The sequence below is a fragment of the Aphidius gifuensis genome, linkage group LG3 (genome assembly GCF_014905175.1).
Source record: "Aphidius gifuensis isolate YNYX2018 linkage group LG3, ASM1490517v1, whole genome shotgun sequence".
Lineage (NCBI taxonomy): Eukaryota > Metazoa > Arthropoda > Insecta > Hymenoptera > Braconidae > Aphidius > Aphidius gifuensis.
In genome coordinates this window covers 6126680-6147841 of record NC_057790.1, presented here as the reverse complement: position 1 = coordinate 6147841, position 21162 = coordinate 6126680, and the positions used below count along the sequence as shown (strand labels likewise).

Genomic DNA, 21162 nt, shown 5'->3' with positions numbered 1-21162 from the left:
TTTTTGATGGTTTTACAATTTATTGAAAATAAAAAGTTCTGTATGAAAAATTTGAAAGGTAAAGCTTTTATACAGATTTTATCATCAATATAATAATAATAGAAATTAATTTCTTCAAATGTTTAAAGATATATATAAAATTTATGAAAATAATAAATGAGATCATGGGTTGAATGATGAATTTTATCATAAAACATTAACGACACGTTATAAATCATTGAGTAATTTTTGAAAATATAATTTGACATTTGCCCGCATATAATGCATTTTGGGGGTATAATAGTGTATAGCTCTATTTTATGCACCCAAGAGAGATTTGTGTAACCCCTCGTCAAGCATATTTCCATTGTGAATTCTCTCTTATATATTATATTTTCCCCCATGATGGAAATAACATATACAATCGTTGAATTTTTCCATGCTTAACCACGATTTTGTGCACCCATTAAATTGCCTTATTTCGTTTATATCCATCGGTTGAAACTCATTTTTATTTTTTCATTTTTATATCCTCTCTTTTCCCTAGTTGAATCAGTCGTCTTTTGAGGGTGTCAGGTTTATTACCCTACAACAACCCTAACCCACTGTCGACATCACGATCGAATGAACGAAAAATATACGAATGAACAAAATACATCGCAATTGTAGTAAGGGTGTATAGCCCCGCAGTTATCGTCATCGTCCTCGTTGTATGATTCATCCCATTTTTGAAGGGGGTCGTAAACAACTTTTCTTCTTTTTTTTTTTTGCATTGTGTATATTTTTTCATATACACAATAAAGATCACATATCACCCACTATGTACATCCATTGTACCAATGAATTTATAAAATCAATATTTAATAATAGATTTACTAATTTGACAGAATAAAAAAAAATTATTTTTTTTATCTAAAGTTGTCATATCGTTTGTAATCTACCTAAATTTTATTGCTTTTTTATTATATTCTATAAATATTTTGTGCCATTTATGCTGGCGCCTTTTATGTTTACATACACACATCTTATCAGTGTCTTATCATTTTTCAATGAAAAAAAATTATCTAAAAATTATAAAAATTGTTTCCTTATATAATTTAATGTGTTATTTTTTTTTTCGATATAATAATAAACTCACGTATTTATCTGAAAGTATAAAATGGAAAAGCAGTATCATCAGGGTTGAGCTTTTTTTTTTTTTTGCATTATTATTTTTTATATAATGAAATGTATAGAGAAAGAAATGTATGGATTCTTGTTATATACATAAAAGATATTGGACGCAGAAAAGAAAACTCAAAATGCATACTGCTAAGCTATAATCTGCGAGTCATAGGGTGCTTTTCATTCATGAGGTCATGCATGTGTTTTGCATCCCCTGCATATATTTTCCATCCATGTTTTTAAAAAAATATAGATATTGAGATAGATACAAATATCAAGGCATAAGTGTTCTCGTAATAGTATCATCTTTTATTTATAAAAATTGACTATAACTATATGCAGCTTTATATAATGGATATATTATGTATACATTTTGTTATCGGAAATTGTCTCCAAGTGCAAGAGAAATTACACCTTTAAAATATTAATACATACAACAACTAAAAAAAAAATGATAATAAAGCGTTTAATATAATTTTAACGACTTGAATTTCCTTCACGTGCTATGTAACATATTTTTTTTTTTATTCATTCGATATTGACATATCATTTTGAAGATTTTTTATTTTATTTTTTTTGCTCTTTTGTATTTTATTTTCTGATTCTACGATGATAACAAAATTATATATATTGCATTCTTGGTGGTTGGTACATGTACAGCCCCTAAAAGTGATATTATCATCGACGATCTTGAAATAAAAAATTTTTTTTTATTTCAATTTTTTGTTCACAGTTGAGTGCGGGACTAAAGCCCGACTTTTTTTTTGATGATGAGTAGGATACGTTAAACTTCGAAAAGAAACTTACTCTTTTGTCTGTCATTCCGGAGCGAAAAAAGAAAAGGAAAAAATTTTTTTTTTCGAGGGGAATTATAAAGTAGTCGTCAGTGGAATTTTGAGGAAAAAGTAATCAAGATTGAAGTGCGTGATAAATCGAGACTAAAGTATTAACACAATTGATTATTATTATTTTTTTTTCAAGATGAGTCAATAATGTTATTTTTTATTTTTTGATATATATAAAAGGGGCACGAAATAATTTCATTTTTCAATTTGTAGTGTGGAAAAAAGAAGGGAGTGTTTTCTACACGGTTATTGCGTATTAAATCGAGCGAATTATGTTATGCTCTAGGCAACTCGCGCTTTCGTATGGGAGGACCCAAGAGCTGCTGGTGCTTTCGCAAAAAAAAAAAATGTATATATATAATATAAAGGTGAAAAATAGTATGTTGGAAAAACAGGAAAAAGCTTGCTATTTTCATCGCCTTTATGTATTAATATTCATGTATATATATTATGCATATCATCGTAGGTCCACCACACGACTCTTTTTTTTTTTAACCAACGAAAACCGCATTGCGCGACTTCCGCCCTGTTCTTATACGCCTCGTTGCGTCCGTTCCTCTTTTGTATATGACCCTCTCTCTACACTACTCTTACTCTATATATCTTTACCTTTTTTTTTTTATTATTATTTTTCTTTTAATATCATTTTTTTTTTGCTTGCTTGCTTGATCGCATTTTTTAGTCTAGTCCCAGACAAACATGATAACCGAGACAACAAAGAACATTGTTATATTTTTTAATTCATAATTTAATATAATAACAATTTTTTAATAAAAATTATATGTTAATATTGTAAAATAACATAAATACCATCAAGTTTTATACATCAAATATTTTTTTAATTAATTTTCCAAGTGCTCAAGTGAATTCTTGACTTATATTTTCTAAATTTTTGTCATTTATATTTATAATATTATGCGATAGTGATGAAATAAAACAAGTAAGATCAGAATTGTACATATAAAATGATTACACTTTGCTTTACAAATTTATTTCTCAATTTATCATTTGGTTTTTTTTATTTGTTTTTATTTTTTTCAAGGAGTTTTTCTATATATGACCTATCTTTTACATGAACAAAATATAGTAGACATAAATGGCTTAAAGCCGATGCTTATACATTCTGACACGTGAATATAATTTTATATACATATATATACACATGTATACATTGTACATAGACTTTGCTTGAAAGACGCCAGAGTTATTTTGACCGATGTCCCGGAACCGCCGTAAATCGAGCCGTGGGTTCTGTGTGGTGTCTCTGTGTTACCCCCTTCACTTTTTACACGACTTACTATAAAGAATCAAAAAAAAATTAAATAAAAAAATTAAGACGTGTATTTTCTTCTTCTTGACATTTCTTGGAAATTTTAAATCTCTTAAAATTGCACTATTCTCAGAAAAATAAATAGGTGGAGACCAAAATTCATAGGATATTTTCATGATGATAGTTTTTTCTTATGTAATTTTCTTGAATATCAATGATAGTCAATCTCTCCAAAGTCTCATACTTCCGGTTAAATAGATTTAGAACAGATTATATTATTGAGAAAGTTACGCACGCCTGTTGGTTTTTTTTTTTTTTCTTCTTTTTTCCATGGAGAAATGTTATGAATATATACAAATCTATGTACAAATAAATATAGTCAAATACACAATAGAGAGAAAAAAAAAATGTATATCTCAATTGAGATATGTCAGAGGCAGAAATTTTTTTATGTATACGACTTTGCCGATAAATTATTTTATCATTGCTGTATTTTTTCTCTTCTTCTGAGTTTTTTTTTTTTTTACTATTGAATAAGGGCAAGTTTGAAAAAGAGCAAATATATATAGATGAATGATTTATATTTGAATTAATTGTCGATATTTTTTGCCATCTCATATATTTATAAAAAATTAAAATAGATTAAAAGTACTTGAACAAATTGTTGAATTATTTGATTGGTTGACAAACTAATGGCACATAAAGCCATATATGAATTTGTTGGATGATTACACGGAGAAAAATTTTCAGCAAATTTTGCTATGGCGCCATATCATTGAGGGTCTATCTTCTGACTATTCAAATATTTACTATTATGTTAACAAAAAAAAACAATTTTTGTCTTGAAAAATTAAAATGTACCATAGCAATTTATATAATGTTTTTTTGCGTTCAGATTAAAAATTACAGCATAAAAGAAATTTTACGAAGGCCAAATTTAAAAGTTAAAATAATCCAGCCTAAAAATTACATTGTACCATAGCAAAATATGTATATTTTTTTGCTTTGTTATTCATATGATTTATTGTTGATGATGTATGATTAAAATGATCCTCTCAAAATTTAATAATGTGCCATAGTAAAAATTTAATTCTTCTTAGAAATCCTATAGGTGTCACTGATAAATACAAAGCAACATGGTTAAAATTACAATGGCCATAGCAAAAGCAATGACAGACTACAGAAATGTCAACCACCCCACTTTTAGCTAACTGCGCAGGCAAAAATTTTTGCTTATATGTTTAATGAAAACAAACAAAATGCCAGCCTTTGTAAATGTTGTTGTGGCGCAGTTATAACGCGTAGGAATTTGTTCGGAAGGTTTGGGTTCAACCTGGTTTACGTTAATAAATTCAAAAATAAAATAAAATAAAAAAGCAAAAAACAAATAAATAAATTATATAGATATTGACACAAAAAAAAAATTTTATAATATTTTCAGAAATGGAATAAATTCTCTTGCGGCTTGACGATAACAAAAATTACTATGGTGGCCAATAAAAAATAGCCACGCCCACACGAATGATTTTGCTATGCCCCATATGAAAATATCATGAAAACCGAAAGATAATTGCCAGCTATGTAAAAATTGTAAATTTGCTATGTTTTTTTCGTAAAAAAAAATAAAAAATTCTCTCCGTGTACTTTGACTGAACAGGGTATATTCAATCACATGGTCAAAATAATTTGAGCTGTATATATACGTGGGATGTTTAGGTAGACAATGTAAATATAAGAGAACCGATTGGCCAAACAACAAAGCCAATATGTCTCTGCCTGTGTCTGTGTGTGTTTATGTTCTACTTGTTAGAAATTTATGTTACCTTGAACATTAAATATAGATAAAGAAAAAATATATTATAATTTTTTTTGCAATAAATTTACATATTTAAACAATAATACTAATTTAAAAAAAAAAAAAAAGATTATCTGTTTATTTGAAATTGAAATTTCAAGTTTTTTAAATTATTATTTTTATTATGAAATAGTTAATTTAAAATGTTGATTATTTTTGATGATTAGAAAACTTGTATATGTGTAATAATAAAAATTTTAAATTAACAAAAAAAAATATATATATATCACGTAGTAAAATAACGTGATTATATTTTATATATTTTTAAGTTACTCTTGATTATTTTGAATTAACATGTAGGTATGAAATGAAATGTCGAAAGCATGATACACGTATGTCGGTATTGCTTTTAGTCCTATATAATTTTCATTGCTAAAATCAGAACAATATATACAACACACAAAGCATACACTGGTTTACAATATACCACAAAATTTACATGACAACAGCCAAGGCGTTTGATCCCTATTGCTCGCACTGATGAAAATCTATACATACGACGACAACTATACAAGTACTAATTAATTGATGTAATAAGCATTTGATGCATTAGGTCAAACAAGTGTTTTAATTTAATTATTAAATTTTTCAAAACAATATCTACTTAGAAATAATTAATTGCTACAATCATTCGAAATTGTTAAAATTCTTTTACAAAATATTACATCTAAATTTTTGTTGTTGTCCACCACATGGTAAACACATTGATGTAGATCATGACAAAAAATAGAATAAACTGTGTGAACATTTGTTTGAAAAAATAAATAAATTAAAAAAAACAACACGATGAGACAAAATCAAGATATAAAATCGATTCTGTGAATCCCAGTGTCAGATAATTTTTTTATTTTTATTTATTTTTCTGTGCTCATTGGTATTCCATTTGTGTCGCCAATGAGTGTAGTAGTATGCTGGGAAGTGACCCTGCTGAGTAACGAGACGCGCGAGAGACACACTGAAGATGACTCATCAGATTTCTTTGGGATTGCTTTCTGTCCAACTGGAATTTCACTCACTTATATTTTATTGTCATTAATTATTACTTGAGACATGTTTTTTTAATTTTTCTTTTCCTTGTTTTATTATTTTATTTTTTTTTCTCTTTCTTTCAACATTTTGTGCATATAACATTGTATATATCTAAATGCATAATAATGATTAAAATAATAATTTAAAATTCCTTTGTCTTATTTACAGTGATAACATGAAAACATGAAATATCTCACGTGAATTTCATGTGCAATGAACGAGTGGCATCATCGTGATGCTCACGAACTTGACGTTAAAATTAAATTAAATTTTCTTGTCGTCTTATTTTTAATGTTGATATATAAGAAATGTTTTTTTTTTTCTACCATGATATTTAGACATTTATATATATCGTCAAGAAAGATCAGAATGTAAGATATATAGACTTTAAAAGTTTTTTGCACTCGACGGTTTCCTAATTACCAGACTTGTCACCAAATTAATTTTCCTTCATCTCTATCTTATTTTTTTTTTTTTTTCTCATCTTCTTTTCAAGAATATAGTCATATATATTATGAAAATTTTTCTTTCATTAGTAATATTCTACTAATAATACTTTATTAAAAAATAATATTATTATCATTTGAGATTTTAAATTAAAAAATATAAAAAAAATACAACCAGAATTATTAGACATGTTAATGTAAAGTTGGTTTATCAAATTTGTCGTATATATATATTTAGTATGCGCATGTATACAGTGTGTCAACATGACACGTTGTTTTTGCTGGGGAAAATGTGCTAATTGTCACATCGTTACCTGAACCTTGCCAACAGACTGGGATGTCTCATCAGTTAAATACAAATACATAAAATTGAAAAGTAAGCTTGTCGTTTATAAAAAAATAAAAAAAACAATTAGATCTTTATCATCAAGATATTTTTTTATGACATTTAAATCATGTACTCTAAAAATTATTTGTAAATTCAATTTTACATATTATTTTGTTGTCATTTTTATTTAACAAATTTACTGAAAAAAAAAACATTTAATCCTTTCAAGATATTTAATACGTGATAAATTTCATCCTACAAACATTTGACTTTCTTTTTGTGAACACGACTACGATTTTTATTGACTTTTGACGTTTAATATGACATTAAAATGACGTTTTTATAATTCACAATATATAACATAGTTTATTATGAACTTTTACTAAAATAATATAAAATAATATTTGAATAATAATAATAATCCAACAAATAACAACAACCACTGAATTTAGTAATGTCAAATTAGCATTGAATTAACCGACTTTGCTGAGTTTGTTACAACAACAACAACAAATATAAATATATTTTTTTTTTTCTTTACCCTTGCACAATCTCAATTTCTGATTGGCAATTTCTCTCCTCTCGAGTAGTTTTAACTAACCGCACATGTATACAGGCTTAGGTTTATAATCATTTGAATTTTTGATGAAAATAAAAAGTTGTGATATATATAAAATCAATACTTAACATCACAACCCACACGTTTTCCAAACACCCACGTGTGTTTTTGTATTTAACGACAGTTATAAGCTTGTAAACAGGTACAATCACAAACAGCTGGTGATTTCTGAACACGAAAGTGTCGTTAAGATCGCCTTAAGAATTCTTCCTCAATATACCATTGAGATCAAAGTCGTAACGAGTTGTTTTGAACTTCTGTATATACGTGTCGTTTGATCGTTAGCAAAAGGATTTAACTTAAAGAGTATATATCCTTGTTACAATTTGATTTCATCTGTATATAAAATTCCATCATCTTATCTGCCACTTTGCTTCTGTTTTTTATTTTTACTTATTGTTTGGAGTCTTGCCTTTTTTATTTTCAGTGACAGACCATTTGAAGCAAGATAAAATTGACGTTCAAAAATGCATCAAGTTTATCGAATGCCTCGTGCCAATTCACTTTGATAAAGTCTTCAAAAGTAAATTGAGAATACATTCAATTGCATTCTTCAACTTAATACATATACTTTATTTAATTTACTTTTTTTTTTTTTTTTTCATTTTAACACACACAAACTTGAGAAAGTCATATGCCAGTCGTTGGTATATACTGTTGCTCTTTCTACAAAGTATAAAACCAAATAAATTTTATTCTCGTGGATTTTGTCTTTTGTCTTAACTTGATCTATTTTACTTTACGAGTAAAATGAGAAGGAAATGAACTTTGCCAAAGGGTACTTTTCAAAGTTCAGTTGAAAGCTCTCAATGACATATACTGATTGCAATTTTTTTTTTTTTTTCTTTTTTTTTATTCATGATTATTATTTATTGTTTAAAATCTTTTTTTTCTTTTAAATCATATATATACTGTTAGTAATTCTGTTTCGTAATAGAAATTGAGGGGGGAGAAAAATAAAAGATAAAAAAAAAAAATTCCATTAATAAATATAAACTAGACATTTACAAGAAGTACTTTATATAGTTTTGGATGCGAACATCCAGATAAAAGATAGTAAAATAGACAGAGAAAAATAGGAGGGTAGGTTGGATGATAAATAATTTAACGTTCATCCGGTCTCGGTGTACAAAATTGTGTATATAGATTGCTATGTAAGAGTATATAAATATATAAAAAAAAGAGAGAAAAAGAGAGAGGGGCGTTGATAACCTCGTGGTTTGTGCGCACACATTTAAATTCTATAGTCTATAGTCTTATCACTAATCTCAAGTCCCATAGATGTTTTATAAGAAACATATACCAGGCCTTTTGCTTCGTAATATTATTGTGCATTGGAGTACTTGGTTTGCCCCAGGCTGCCACCATATGCTTGTATGTTAAGATTAGATATGAATTGCCAGGCCAACACTCACTTTATACACATATATGAAACCTTCTTTGACGTTAGATTATTAAAAACATTTAGATGCTGGGTTTGTTACTTAATTGTTAATATTATGATATTATTATATATATTTCATTTTAACAAATTGAAAATTATAAACTCTTGTTTAATGTTGATTTTTATAAAATTTTAAGTAATTATTGTTTGGATTTTAAATGAATATTTATTTTGAGTACGGTTGTAAAGATCAATAAGTATTTGTTGAGTAAATATGCTATAAATTATTTTCATATATTTAATGTTACTAACTATACTTAAAGTAGCAACTAAAAGTTTTGTGTTAAATCTCTCATTTATTTACAAAAAAAAAATATAATTTTAAAGACTTTTTATTCACTCAGTCATTGGTTGAACGAATAAAAAGTAAACATAATTGAAATTGAATTTTGAAAATCACAAGGTAATTTTATTTTGATGTAGATGGGAATATTAGAAGTATTATTTCATGAAATTTGTATACATGAAAGAATATTTTCAAACAAACGTCATCCCAAATAAATACAAGAAAAAAAAAAAATTATAAAATTGATATCAAAAAAAAAAAATAAAAATAATTGAAATTAAATTTCAAAACTTTTTGGATAACTTTATTTAGGTATTGTTTATATACTAGAAGCATAATTTCCTAAAAATTTCATTTAGAAATATTTTTTTAATAAACATGACCCGCAGCGAAAATTTCTGACTTTTGCCTACAGGTTACTCCAAAATATAAAATTCAAAAAAATATAAAAATAATTGAAATTAAATTCTATAAATTGTAGGATAATTACAATTCACTGTTATTTAAATACTGGAATTATAATTTTATGAAGTTTATCCTCGGAAAATATTTTTAAACATCATTCTAGCAAAAAAAAAAAAAATCAAAATAATTAAATAACGTTCAGTGTAATTATAACCCATTATGTTCCATTAAAATACACATCATTTGCCTTATTAATTAATCTAAAAAAAACTGTATTATATCAAAATAGTAAATATATTTCTATATATAGAAGTAAATATTTTTTCCCAATACCAAATTTAATTTAACACTTTTCTCTTCCTCGAAGCTAAATTTTTAACATCAATTCCACTTTGAATTTCTCCTTGAAATTATTATAAATAATTCAAGCTCAATTGTACACATATTTTTTCATCTTGTAAGTTCTTTTTTCTTCTGTATTTTTCTTTTTACCAAATATCAATTTAAAAATCAAAATAAAAAAATGAATAATACAATGAAATGTATTGTCATTTGAATGTATGATATCTCAAAAAATCCAAATCGATTATACATATAATAATATCTTTATACTTTCAATGTAAAATTTAAAAAATATAAAATTGTATTGTCAATAGTCTGTGCACAATGTATTGGTCGTTGTTGTTTGCCCGACTTTTTATTTCATATATGTATGTGTACATGTTTTATAAAAAAAAAATAAATAAAAAAATGTTGAAGAAGGGGAGATAAAGGAGAATGTATATATAAAGCCAAGGTTTACCCGTAAAACCAGTTTTATCGAGACTACTTCCTTTAGGATGAACAGCGACGACGACGACGACGATGATGATGATGATGATGATGACGATGACGACGAAACAGGTAGAAATACCCAGTAGAAGGTTAGAAGGCGCCGCTAGCAACGTCGGTCACCTTGCAAGCTTTGCAAGTATCACCTCAACTCAATCATGTCTTTGATATTCTGCATTACACACATCACGCAATACCTCGTTTTACATTTTTTATATTTATTTATCTATTATTATTATTTTTTTTTATAATATATATATTCACATGCGGTAAATTCGTTCATGAACGTGTGTTGTTATTTCGTGATTTCCTTGTAGCGTATTACCCATGATCTTTGACCTGCATACAGTAAAAAATATTAACCTACCCCTGCTGTTTTACCTTTTTTATATTTCCTGCGTGATTTATTTATTTATTTTTTTTATTTTTAAATTCACTACCACAGACTATAATATAAAAAAATATATATCTATTTACTCGAAACAATTCTCATGACGATAAATCCTTGTTAAACAACACAAAAACAATTCATATCTATACCGTTGAAAATACTTTTAAAAATAAAAAAAAACAAATATCTATTTAATAAAAACAATTGATGTAATTATTAGTTTTAATATATATATATTTTTTTCTATAATACAAAGCCAAATTCAATAGTATTTAACAAGCAAACTTTTGAAGAAAGATTTATACTCTCAATATTTTTGTACAGTATAAAGTTTTTAAAATTGTATAAATGTTTACTTTTATACAAGCACTCAACTGTACACACTGTGATGCTTATATATAAATTTAATAAAGTTACTTGCTATTTCTACACGATTTTCAGGTATAATAATATACAAGAGTTAATTTGATTAGCCAGAAAGTGCGATGTAATGAATACTATACAGATATCTTTATTAATACTAAATATATATAACAAAATTTTAATATAAATACATCCTTGATTAAATCATAATGATGATAAAAAAAATAATTTTATAAATATATCTTTTTTTTTAATATTTAATTCTATGATAATATTCATGCACCTGCTGTAATTGTGATAAGTAACTATTATTTATTTTATATCCATGTGATAATTTTTATTTTTTTTATTTTCTTTTTAATCATATTCACACTGATCTTTGTGTAAAATTGTATATACCTGTCTGCAGTTTATATTATTGTCGAGTAGTTTTTCATATATTTTTTTTTTTTTTTCCAATCAGCCTTTGACGCTAAATAACATATGCATGTGCACATTTAAAGTTGAACCAATACACATGCACTTGTAATAATATATATACAAACATTTTATCCTTGTTTATTACTGAGGTATTCTTGTCGATTAACCCACTCAGTTACTTTTCTCTCGTCTGTGTTTTGCGATGCTCTTGCTTGTTGCCTTCCTCTCTCTCTTTATCATTTTTATTTCTCTTCAGTTTGTATTTGCAAGGCAATGCACCGTCTGGAGAACATTGAACCCGTACCTCTTCGTGCTTTCTCGAACGATGAGGCAAAACCCTTCTTCAATCCTTTTCTCAATATACATTTACAATTTTGATCCTTAAACATTTCATCTTTACAAAGAGAAATCAATTTTTTATCTATGTTTGCACTTATATATTTGAAAATATATATTGAAAATTATTTTTTAAAAATTCTATACAACAGAGAAATGAGTATGAAAAAAAAATATATATAATTAAAATTAATCTAGCGTGATGGCTGATATAATAAAAAAAAAGAAACACAAGAATAAATATATAATGTATTCTTAAATAACAGCTTGCTATTGTTGTTGTTCTTTTAGTCTCATGAGTGGCGGAGACAAGAGGCTCGATTAAATTAGGTCAAGTAGTAATTCACCTCATTCAGCAGTACATGCATAATCTATTATATATATAATAATAAAAATAATACATGTAGGTAAATGTCTCACTTAATCTTGTACATGTATATGTGTATTCAGTATTGAATGATGGAGTGGCAAAAAACAAGTTTACCAATCGAAAAGAGTAAATTCGTCTTGAAAGTAAGCCTGGTTATAAACTGTCAGCACGAAAGATTATGATGACACGTAAATTTTCTTTTCGTATTATAACAAAAGATTCAATTTAAATGAATAAAAAAAGTAAAAGTTAGAGTTTATTACCAAGAGGCAAATGGCATGTATTGTTACAAGTTATTATTAAAAAAGAGAGCAAGTAAATTTTTTTTTTTCTTTTTTATCATCATTTTTTTTTTTGTGTGTCATATTTAATACAAAATGAAAAAAAAAATCAACTTTTTATTATAAAAAAGAAAGTATATGTAAGATCTTTTTAAAATACGTATATGAATCGTTTAAATATGTTATGAGAGAATAAAGTGCTCTTGGTTTTTTACTAGGCAAAAAAAAAAAAAAAAACTAAAAAGTTATTGAAATAATAAACTCTTTTTTTTTTTGTTCTTCATTGTCTTGAAGAAAAAACAATTAAATTATAAATTGAGCTTTTTGTTATTTTTAAAAATAGAATACTGTTATGACTATTTTTTATTTAAATTTAAATTTTATTTTTTTATATTATTTTTGACATATTTACAAATAATATTAACTAATTACAATATCAAGATTAATTTTTTCTACAATTTTTTGAATTATAAATTCTTCGCGTGAACACGCTGACTGACGACTAAGTAAAATTATTATTTTTTTTTCTTTTTTTTAGTTAATAAGAACGAAAGAAATAAAAAAAAAAAAAAAATTCTTTGAAACACGTTTCTATTCGTATATAAAATTTGACTATAAGCCAGATAGCCACCACAGTCGTAATTTGCTCCATCCGTATCTTCTCTACTTTTACAAAGTTTTTTTTTTTTTATTTTTATTATTATTTTTTTTTACCAAGAAAAGTTACAACAAACTTTAATAATGTGACACTATTTGCGTTTCTCGGCTTGTGTTATTTTTTTTTTTTTTTTAATCTCAATTTGTTATATAAAAAAAAACTAATAATAAATATAATTAGTTTAATATCGTTTCAAGTTAAAAAGAAGGCCCACTAATTACACTAAAAAAATTGAAATAAAAAATATCAAATTAACAATTAATAATACCAAAATCAAGTTGACTTTTTAATAGACTCCAGCCAAAAATAAATCACAAATTTCTACATATAATTTTTACGTAGGTGGGACGCTTCGCGTCACCTACGTATTGGATTTGTCTACCGAAAATTAAAAAACGCTCTCATTTCTTAAGTAATTGTCAGAGACACTTCGTATTAGAACCAAAAACAGCGTATTTTCAATCTCTTTAATTTGTATATTTTCGATTTTTTCTCAAATAATTATTACAGTTGCCAGAGCCAAAAATGTTAAAAACCTTTTTTTCTTTTTTTAATATTAAGGTACATTTTCAGCTAGATTTTGTCGTGTCTAAATAAAACTATGCTTTTTACATTGAGATTTTGCAAAAACCAAAAGTTTGAATTCGTGATCATTTTTTGTGTTAACAATTTATTTTTTCCATTATTAATTAATCTTATGCAATATATTCCAATAAACCAATTATATATTGATAAAACAATTATTCTATAATATTTATTCATTTCAATATTGCACACAAAAAATTTTTTTGTTATATGCATCACTGATTTGTATCAGTATAGTTTTTATTTATATCCACTATTAATATTTATTATCAATCTCAATTTTATATAGTTACTGTAAAACATTTTTAATAATATTTTCATTAATGTTTGCATTTATGATGCTCATTATTTTGTAATCAAATTCTTTTATGCAAGTTTAAATTTTCTGATTATTATGGCTCTTCATTAGAAAATCAGTAAAAGTTTACCACATATTTTTAATTAAAATAACGAAATCAGTTCTTCTAACATATAAACCAGGTATTAAAAAATTCCTATTATTTTTACTATTATCTATCAGTTTTCAATAAAATCTATATTTAGAAATGTAATTTAGTTATGATCAAAAAATTTCAAACATCCCTCATAAGAGCATGTTTAACCTCTCTAAAAGTAGCCAAGTTTAATTAATTATTATAAAAAATAAGTCTGTTAATATATTATTTCACGAAATGATTTATCAATATTTCAATTACATACTGTATAAATTTCAAGAAATTCTTATATTCGGAAGGTAGCTGAGAATGTACCTTAAATAACTTTTTATCTGTAAGCGTGATCGATTTGCACCGACTAATCAAAAGTTTCCTTTTATTTTGATCTTTAAATCGCCGCTATTTTGAAAACGATATCTTTAAAACTCACGGAGTTATTAAAATTCTAATAGAAAAATTTGATGTGGCTGTTTTTTTCCCGATTTACATTGGAACCCAACAAAATCATGTTTTGTGGAGATTCGACGCGCAGTGTTGGCAGCCCTGCTTAGTTCGTCTCACTCACACAGATGAACATATGTTTATGATAAAATTTCGTAGTGTTGTGACTAAACAATATGACATTTTATTTGAAAAAAAAAAAATTACACTAACTAATAATTGCACATAACCCACCGGAGTATTGAAAATTTTAATTTTCGTTATATATGATTTTAATTTTTCTTACAGCCAAAAAACAACAACAATAAATAACTAAAAAATATATTTTAAATTCTCATTTCGATATGATTTCATACATGCGTTAAATTGACATGAATTGTTAATGTCATGCGCGTGCATATATACAATAATCGTGTCGTTAGATTTGTCCTCTATTTAATATGAAGCCTTGATTATCCATATTGCCCTTTCTCTAAAATTTTCAACCCTTTACACACAAAGCAATAGACTGTCAAGGTATAAACATGTATATGTGTTTTACAACACATATTTTATTTCACATGTATTTGTTATGTTAAATATTCAACGTACGCATGCAGCTGCTGCACGTATTGCTTATGGTATTCAAAATAAAAAATTTTTATAAACATCAAGTACATATATAGATATATATATACATCTGCTATACATGTCTCTATTGTTATTGAATATTTTATAAACACTCTATATATACTGAACATTGTCTATATTAAACTTCAATTATATCATTGTCATTATTATTGTCGAGGAAATTATATACAGCATAAATTTATCAAGGATTTATATCAAATGTTCATATTTTTTTTATTATTTACTTGAATTATTGATTATCTCATTGGGTCTCTTATCTTTTGTATTTACTTTTTTTTATCACAATTATTTATTTTATTTTTTTTTTTTATACTTGTTATTATTAATGATTCACTTATCGACTTTACTTATCGACTTCAACAGGTTGTGTGTGTATGTGTCCTCTATTTCATTCATAAATACTTGAAATATTTTTTTTTTTGTGTAAATTTTATATAAAATAAATTATAACATTAAATTAAATATAAATTTTTTATATTTATTTACTTGGTTTAATTTTTTAAATGAATTAAGAAATTGATTATAACATTGTCATACAACAATGGATAATATATTTTCAAAGAATTTTAACAATTGAATTTTGAACGATTAATTGTTTTAATACGTCTATTCAGTAAAATGACAATGGAAGTGGTCGTTGTCATTTTCTTCACTATCTGTTAATCTCTCTTTCAATTGTCTTTGTTCATCTTGCATCCATTAAAAGCATCTGAATTTTTATTTTTACAAAAAAAAAATATATATATAACAAGTAGTACTTGAGTGAATTTACCACAATTGTTGTATAATTTTTTAATAATTAAATGTAAATTATATTTTTGAGCTAGGTCAAAAAGAAAAAAAATAAATAAAAGATAAAAGTCTCGAATACCAGAAAGATACATAGCTCGTGCATTCACTTTTAACATTTCATGTTTCACGATTTAACGATCGCCGTAAAATATTGAAGCTCCCGTGTAACTTGTTTTCGACTGACACTATCAATATATATACATTTTATGCTTAAATTTTGTATACCACCATCAGAGTATAGTGGCCTCTTTCATTCGTTTATATTTTTAACTCGGCAATTTAATCGATTTATGCCGAAAAAAATCAATAGTTAATAGTCTCTTAATAGTCCCAAATGTCTGGTATAAGATATGACTTTATAAATAGTATACAAAATACCAAAGACGAAAAATAAAAAATAGATAAACATATACAAAATGATGAGGAGGAATAAATTTATATACAATATATATTCAAAAGAATAAAATAAATGTAATATATATGATTTGTTATTAATGACGGATAAATTTTATGTTGCAGGTGTGAAAAATATGAAAATGATGAGCTAGCAAAATGTGTAATATAAAACGGCATGGATTTTTAGCATGGCCGTATATGTGGCTGTGGTTATGGTTTATAATAATACTTGGTACGTCATCTTCAGGTGGTAATATTGTCATTAAAAATAATAATACAAATGATGATTTATCAACAACAATAAAATCACAATTAATAGAAAATGAATTTTCATTTACTGCAAAAAGTTATAATGTTACAATACCAGAAAATTCAATTGGTAAAACATATGTTACAAGTGAAGAAAAAATTGGTATATATTTACCATTATCATTACAAAATAATATAGCTGAAATTAAATATCGTATTATAAATGGTGATCGTGATAAATTTTTCAAAGCTGAAGAACGTATTGTTGGTGATTTTTGTTTTTTATTATTACGTACACGTACTGGTAATGTTGATGTATTAAATCGTGAACGTAAAGATCGTTATGTTTTACAAGTGCGTGGTACAATAATATGGAAAAATATAAGACATAATAAATTATTAAATGATAATTATGAAATTGAAACAACAGTTATTGTTAATATACTTGATACAAATGATCTTAATCCACTTTTTTATCCAACAAAATATGAAGAAATTGTTAGTGAAGATACACCATTACATAAAAGTATATTAAGGGTTATTGCTGAAGATGCTGACTTGGGTAGAAATGGTGAAATATATTATAGATTTGCTGAAGAGTCTCAACAATTTGCTGTTCATGCAGTCAGTGGAATCATCACGCTTACAAGACCACTCAGGTATGAAAATTATTTAATATATATATATATATAAAAAAGCCATAAATCATCATAAAATTGTGTTAATAACTTCCGCATTGACTAGTAGTGGTGGTGGTGGTGCTATAATTATTATTCAAGTGTATATATTATTATACATAGTATATTTTAAAATAATTTATTATAAATTATAATTATTAATTTTTGTTTTTTATTTTTTTTTTATTTTAGATATTCTGAAAATCCAATTCATGAGTTAACGGTTATTGCTGAAGATCGTGGTGGTTTATTTAGAGGTTTTGGTGGTGGTAAAAGTCGTGCAAGTACAGCACCAGTGACAATAAGAGTAAAACAAGTAAATCTTTATGCACCAGAAATATATGTTAATACATTACCGGATATTGTTGAAAATTCAAATACTGATATTTATGCAATAGTACGTGTTGTTGATCGTGATGATGGTATTAATGGAGAAATTGAAAGTTTAAATATTATTAGTGGTGATCCAGATGGACATTTTAAAATTAAAAAAAATGAACAAAAAAATGGTGAATATCGTATTGAAATAGCTGATTTACTTGATAAAGAAACATCACCTTTAGGATATAATTTAACATTACATGCTATTGATAAAGGTACACCAAAACGTTTTAGTTATAAAATTATACCAGTACATTTAACTGATGTTAATGACAATGCACCAGTATTTAGTCATGAAATTTATGATGTTAATGTACCAGAAACAGCACCAATTAATACACCAGTTATTAAATTAAAAGTAACTGATGCTGATCAAGGTAAAAATTCACTTGTATCACTTGAAATTGTTGGTGGTAATAAAGATAATGAATTTTATGTTAATCCAAAAACTGGTATGTTATATACTGCTGTTAAATTAGATGCTGAAAAAAAAGCAATTTATACATTAACTGTATCAGCTGTTGATCAAGGTAATACAGGTACAAGAAAACAATCATCAGCAAAAGTTAAAATAAATATTATTGATGCTAATGATAATGATCCAAAATTTACACAATCAGAAATGACTATTGAAATTGATGAAAATAAACCAGCTGGTACAGATGTCATAAAAGTTGTAGCTACAGATTTTGATTCTGGTGAAAATTCATATATATCATATTCCATTGATAATATTGAAAAAATACCATTTGAAATTGATCCATTTAGTGGATTAATAAAAACAAAACAAATACTTGATTATGAAACAATGAAACGTGATTATTTATTAGCAATAAGAGCAAGTGATTGGGGTTTACCATATAGACGACAAACTGAAATGTTATTACGTATTAAAGTACGTGATGTTAATGATAATAGACCACAATTTGAAAAAATTGATTGTATGTTACGTGTACCACGTTATATACCAATTGGTTCAGAAATTATGACTGTATCAGCAATTGATCTTGATTCTGATAATATTATTAATTATAGAATTGATTCAACAAATGAAGATACATGTTTTTCACTTGATTCAATAACTGGTGTATTATCAATTGTATGTGATTTAAGTGATATACCATTAACAGATATATATGTTAATGTAACAGCAACTGATGGTACACATTTTGCTGATTTAAATGTCATAAGTGTACAATTAATAAATGCTAAAAAAAATATTAATACTGTTACTGATAGTGATAATGGTAGTAATAGTATTGGTGGTCCATTTAAATGTCGTGATACTGGTGTTGTTAAAAAATCAACTGATGCTTCAGAACTTGCTGAAAGAAATAATCAAATTATTAATGATGAACGTTCAACTTATGATACATTAACACCAAGAAGATATCGTGGTAATGTACATGAACCAGAATTTATTGATTTTCCAAATGAAATAAAAATTAATGAATCAATTAAAATTGGCACAAATATCATTCAAATACATGCAAAAGATCGTGATCTTGATTATAATGGTAAACTTGTATTTGGTATATCAAGTGGTGATCCTGATTCAGTATTTAGTATTAATCAAGAAACTGGTCATTTAACAACAATTGGTTATCTTGATCGTGAAAAAGAAAAAGAATATTTTTTAAATATAACTGTTTATGATCTTGGTGAACCACAAAAATCAACATCAAAAATGTTACCAATAACAATACTTGATGTTAATGATAATGCACCAAAATTTTATAAAACACTTGTTAGTATACGTATTCCAGAAAATATATTAAATGGTACAATTATATATCAAGCAAATGCAACTGATGCTGATCTTGGTGAAAATTCACATATAATATATTCTTTAGTTACCGAAACAATTGATTTTAAAATTGATTCAATAACAGGTGTATTAAGTGTTAATGGTAAATTAGATCGTGAAAAACAAAATATTTATGAATTAAAAATACGTGCAAGTGATAATGGTGGTAAGGAAAATAATAATGCTCATAATAATAATAATGAACAAGTAACATTATATTCTGATGCATTAATACGTATTACAATTGAAGATATTAATGATAATCCACCAAAATTTACACTACAAAATTATTCAGTTAAAATACGTGAAGATGTACCAATTTGGTCTGTTGTTGCTGTTGTTGAAGCAACTGATCCAGATGAAAATGCAGGTGGTGAAATTGAATATATATTATCAGATTCAATGGATAATGAGGGTTATTTTAAAATTGATTCTCTATCTGGTACAGTACGTACAATTAAAAGTCTTGATTTTGAACAAAGACCAGTTCATACATTAGTAATTATTGCTAAAGATCATGGTGAACCATCTAAGACAAGTGAAGCAACATTAATTATTGAAGTTATTGATGTTAATGAAAATTTATATCCACCGGTATTTGATGATTCAATAATTTCATCAAGTGTATTTGAAAATCAACCAATTGGATCACTCATTACTACTGTACGAGCTACTGATAAAGATCCAGTTGGAAGAGATTCAAAAATTGGATATAGTATACGTGGTGGTGATGGAATTGGTCTTTTTACGATTGACGATGAAGGTGAGTTCATATATACCATATAATCTAAAATTCTATCTCTCTTCTTCTCTCTCTCTCTCTCTGTCTGCCTCAAAGATTAATATTATTAAGTGCAACTGTTTGCTTCTAGACATATCAAATTATTTTTATTTATAGCAAGATTAAGATACATTTATTATATGGGTAGGGAAATGGGCTTGTCTCAAAGAAACTCTCTTGACTTATCTTAAACATTATTACTCTTTCGTAATACATATCAAGTGATTTTATCACGATTAATAATTTCATTTAATATAATAATTTATATAAAATATATAATTGAAATTAAAAATTAAACTTTGATTTCAATTTTTTATATTTTTTTTTTTTGTTAGAAAAAGCTCATGAAAAAATAGAGAGAGGGAGAGAGAGGAGAAAAAAAATCATGGGCCTTCATCCAGTATACGAACAATAAATTTTATCGGGTCGACGCTTCGATATCCCAGTCGTACATTTCATGCGATAAAGTACAAAATAAAAAATAATAAAATATAAAAAAAAAAAAAAAAGACAGATAGACAGTAGAAACGAATGAAGGGACATAGACCGCGAGCCCATCGTCCACGAATCGGTCACGTCCAAAAGCTTTTCCCATACTTTACCAAAACGATGCTACACATTACTCTTCAATATCATAATAATATAAGCGACCAATACACACACATATAT

At 26.1% G+C, this 21162-nt stretch overlaps 1 protein-coding gene across 4 annotated transcripts in view; it reads left to right on the top strand.

Annotated features, from left to right (window-relative positions):
* The window catches only part of LOC122851720 (fat-like cadherin-related tumor suppressor homolog), a 63262-nt gene that overhangs the window by 6291 nt on the left and 35809 nt on the right, over positions 1–21162 (top strand). For all 4 annotated transcript variants that reach the window (XM_044151136.1, XM_044151139.1, XM_044151138.1 and 1 more), the window contains exons 2-3: positions 16722–17506; positions 17717–20475. In XM_044151136.1, coding sequence (XP_044007071.1) covers positions 16755–17506; positions 17717–20475 — 3511 coding nt within the window. In that variant the 5' untranslated portion in view covers positions 16722–16754. The remainder of the gene's footprint in view (positions 1–16721; positions 17507–17716; positions 20476–21162) is intronic.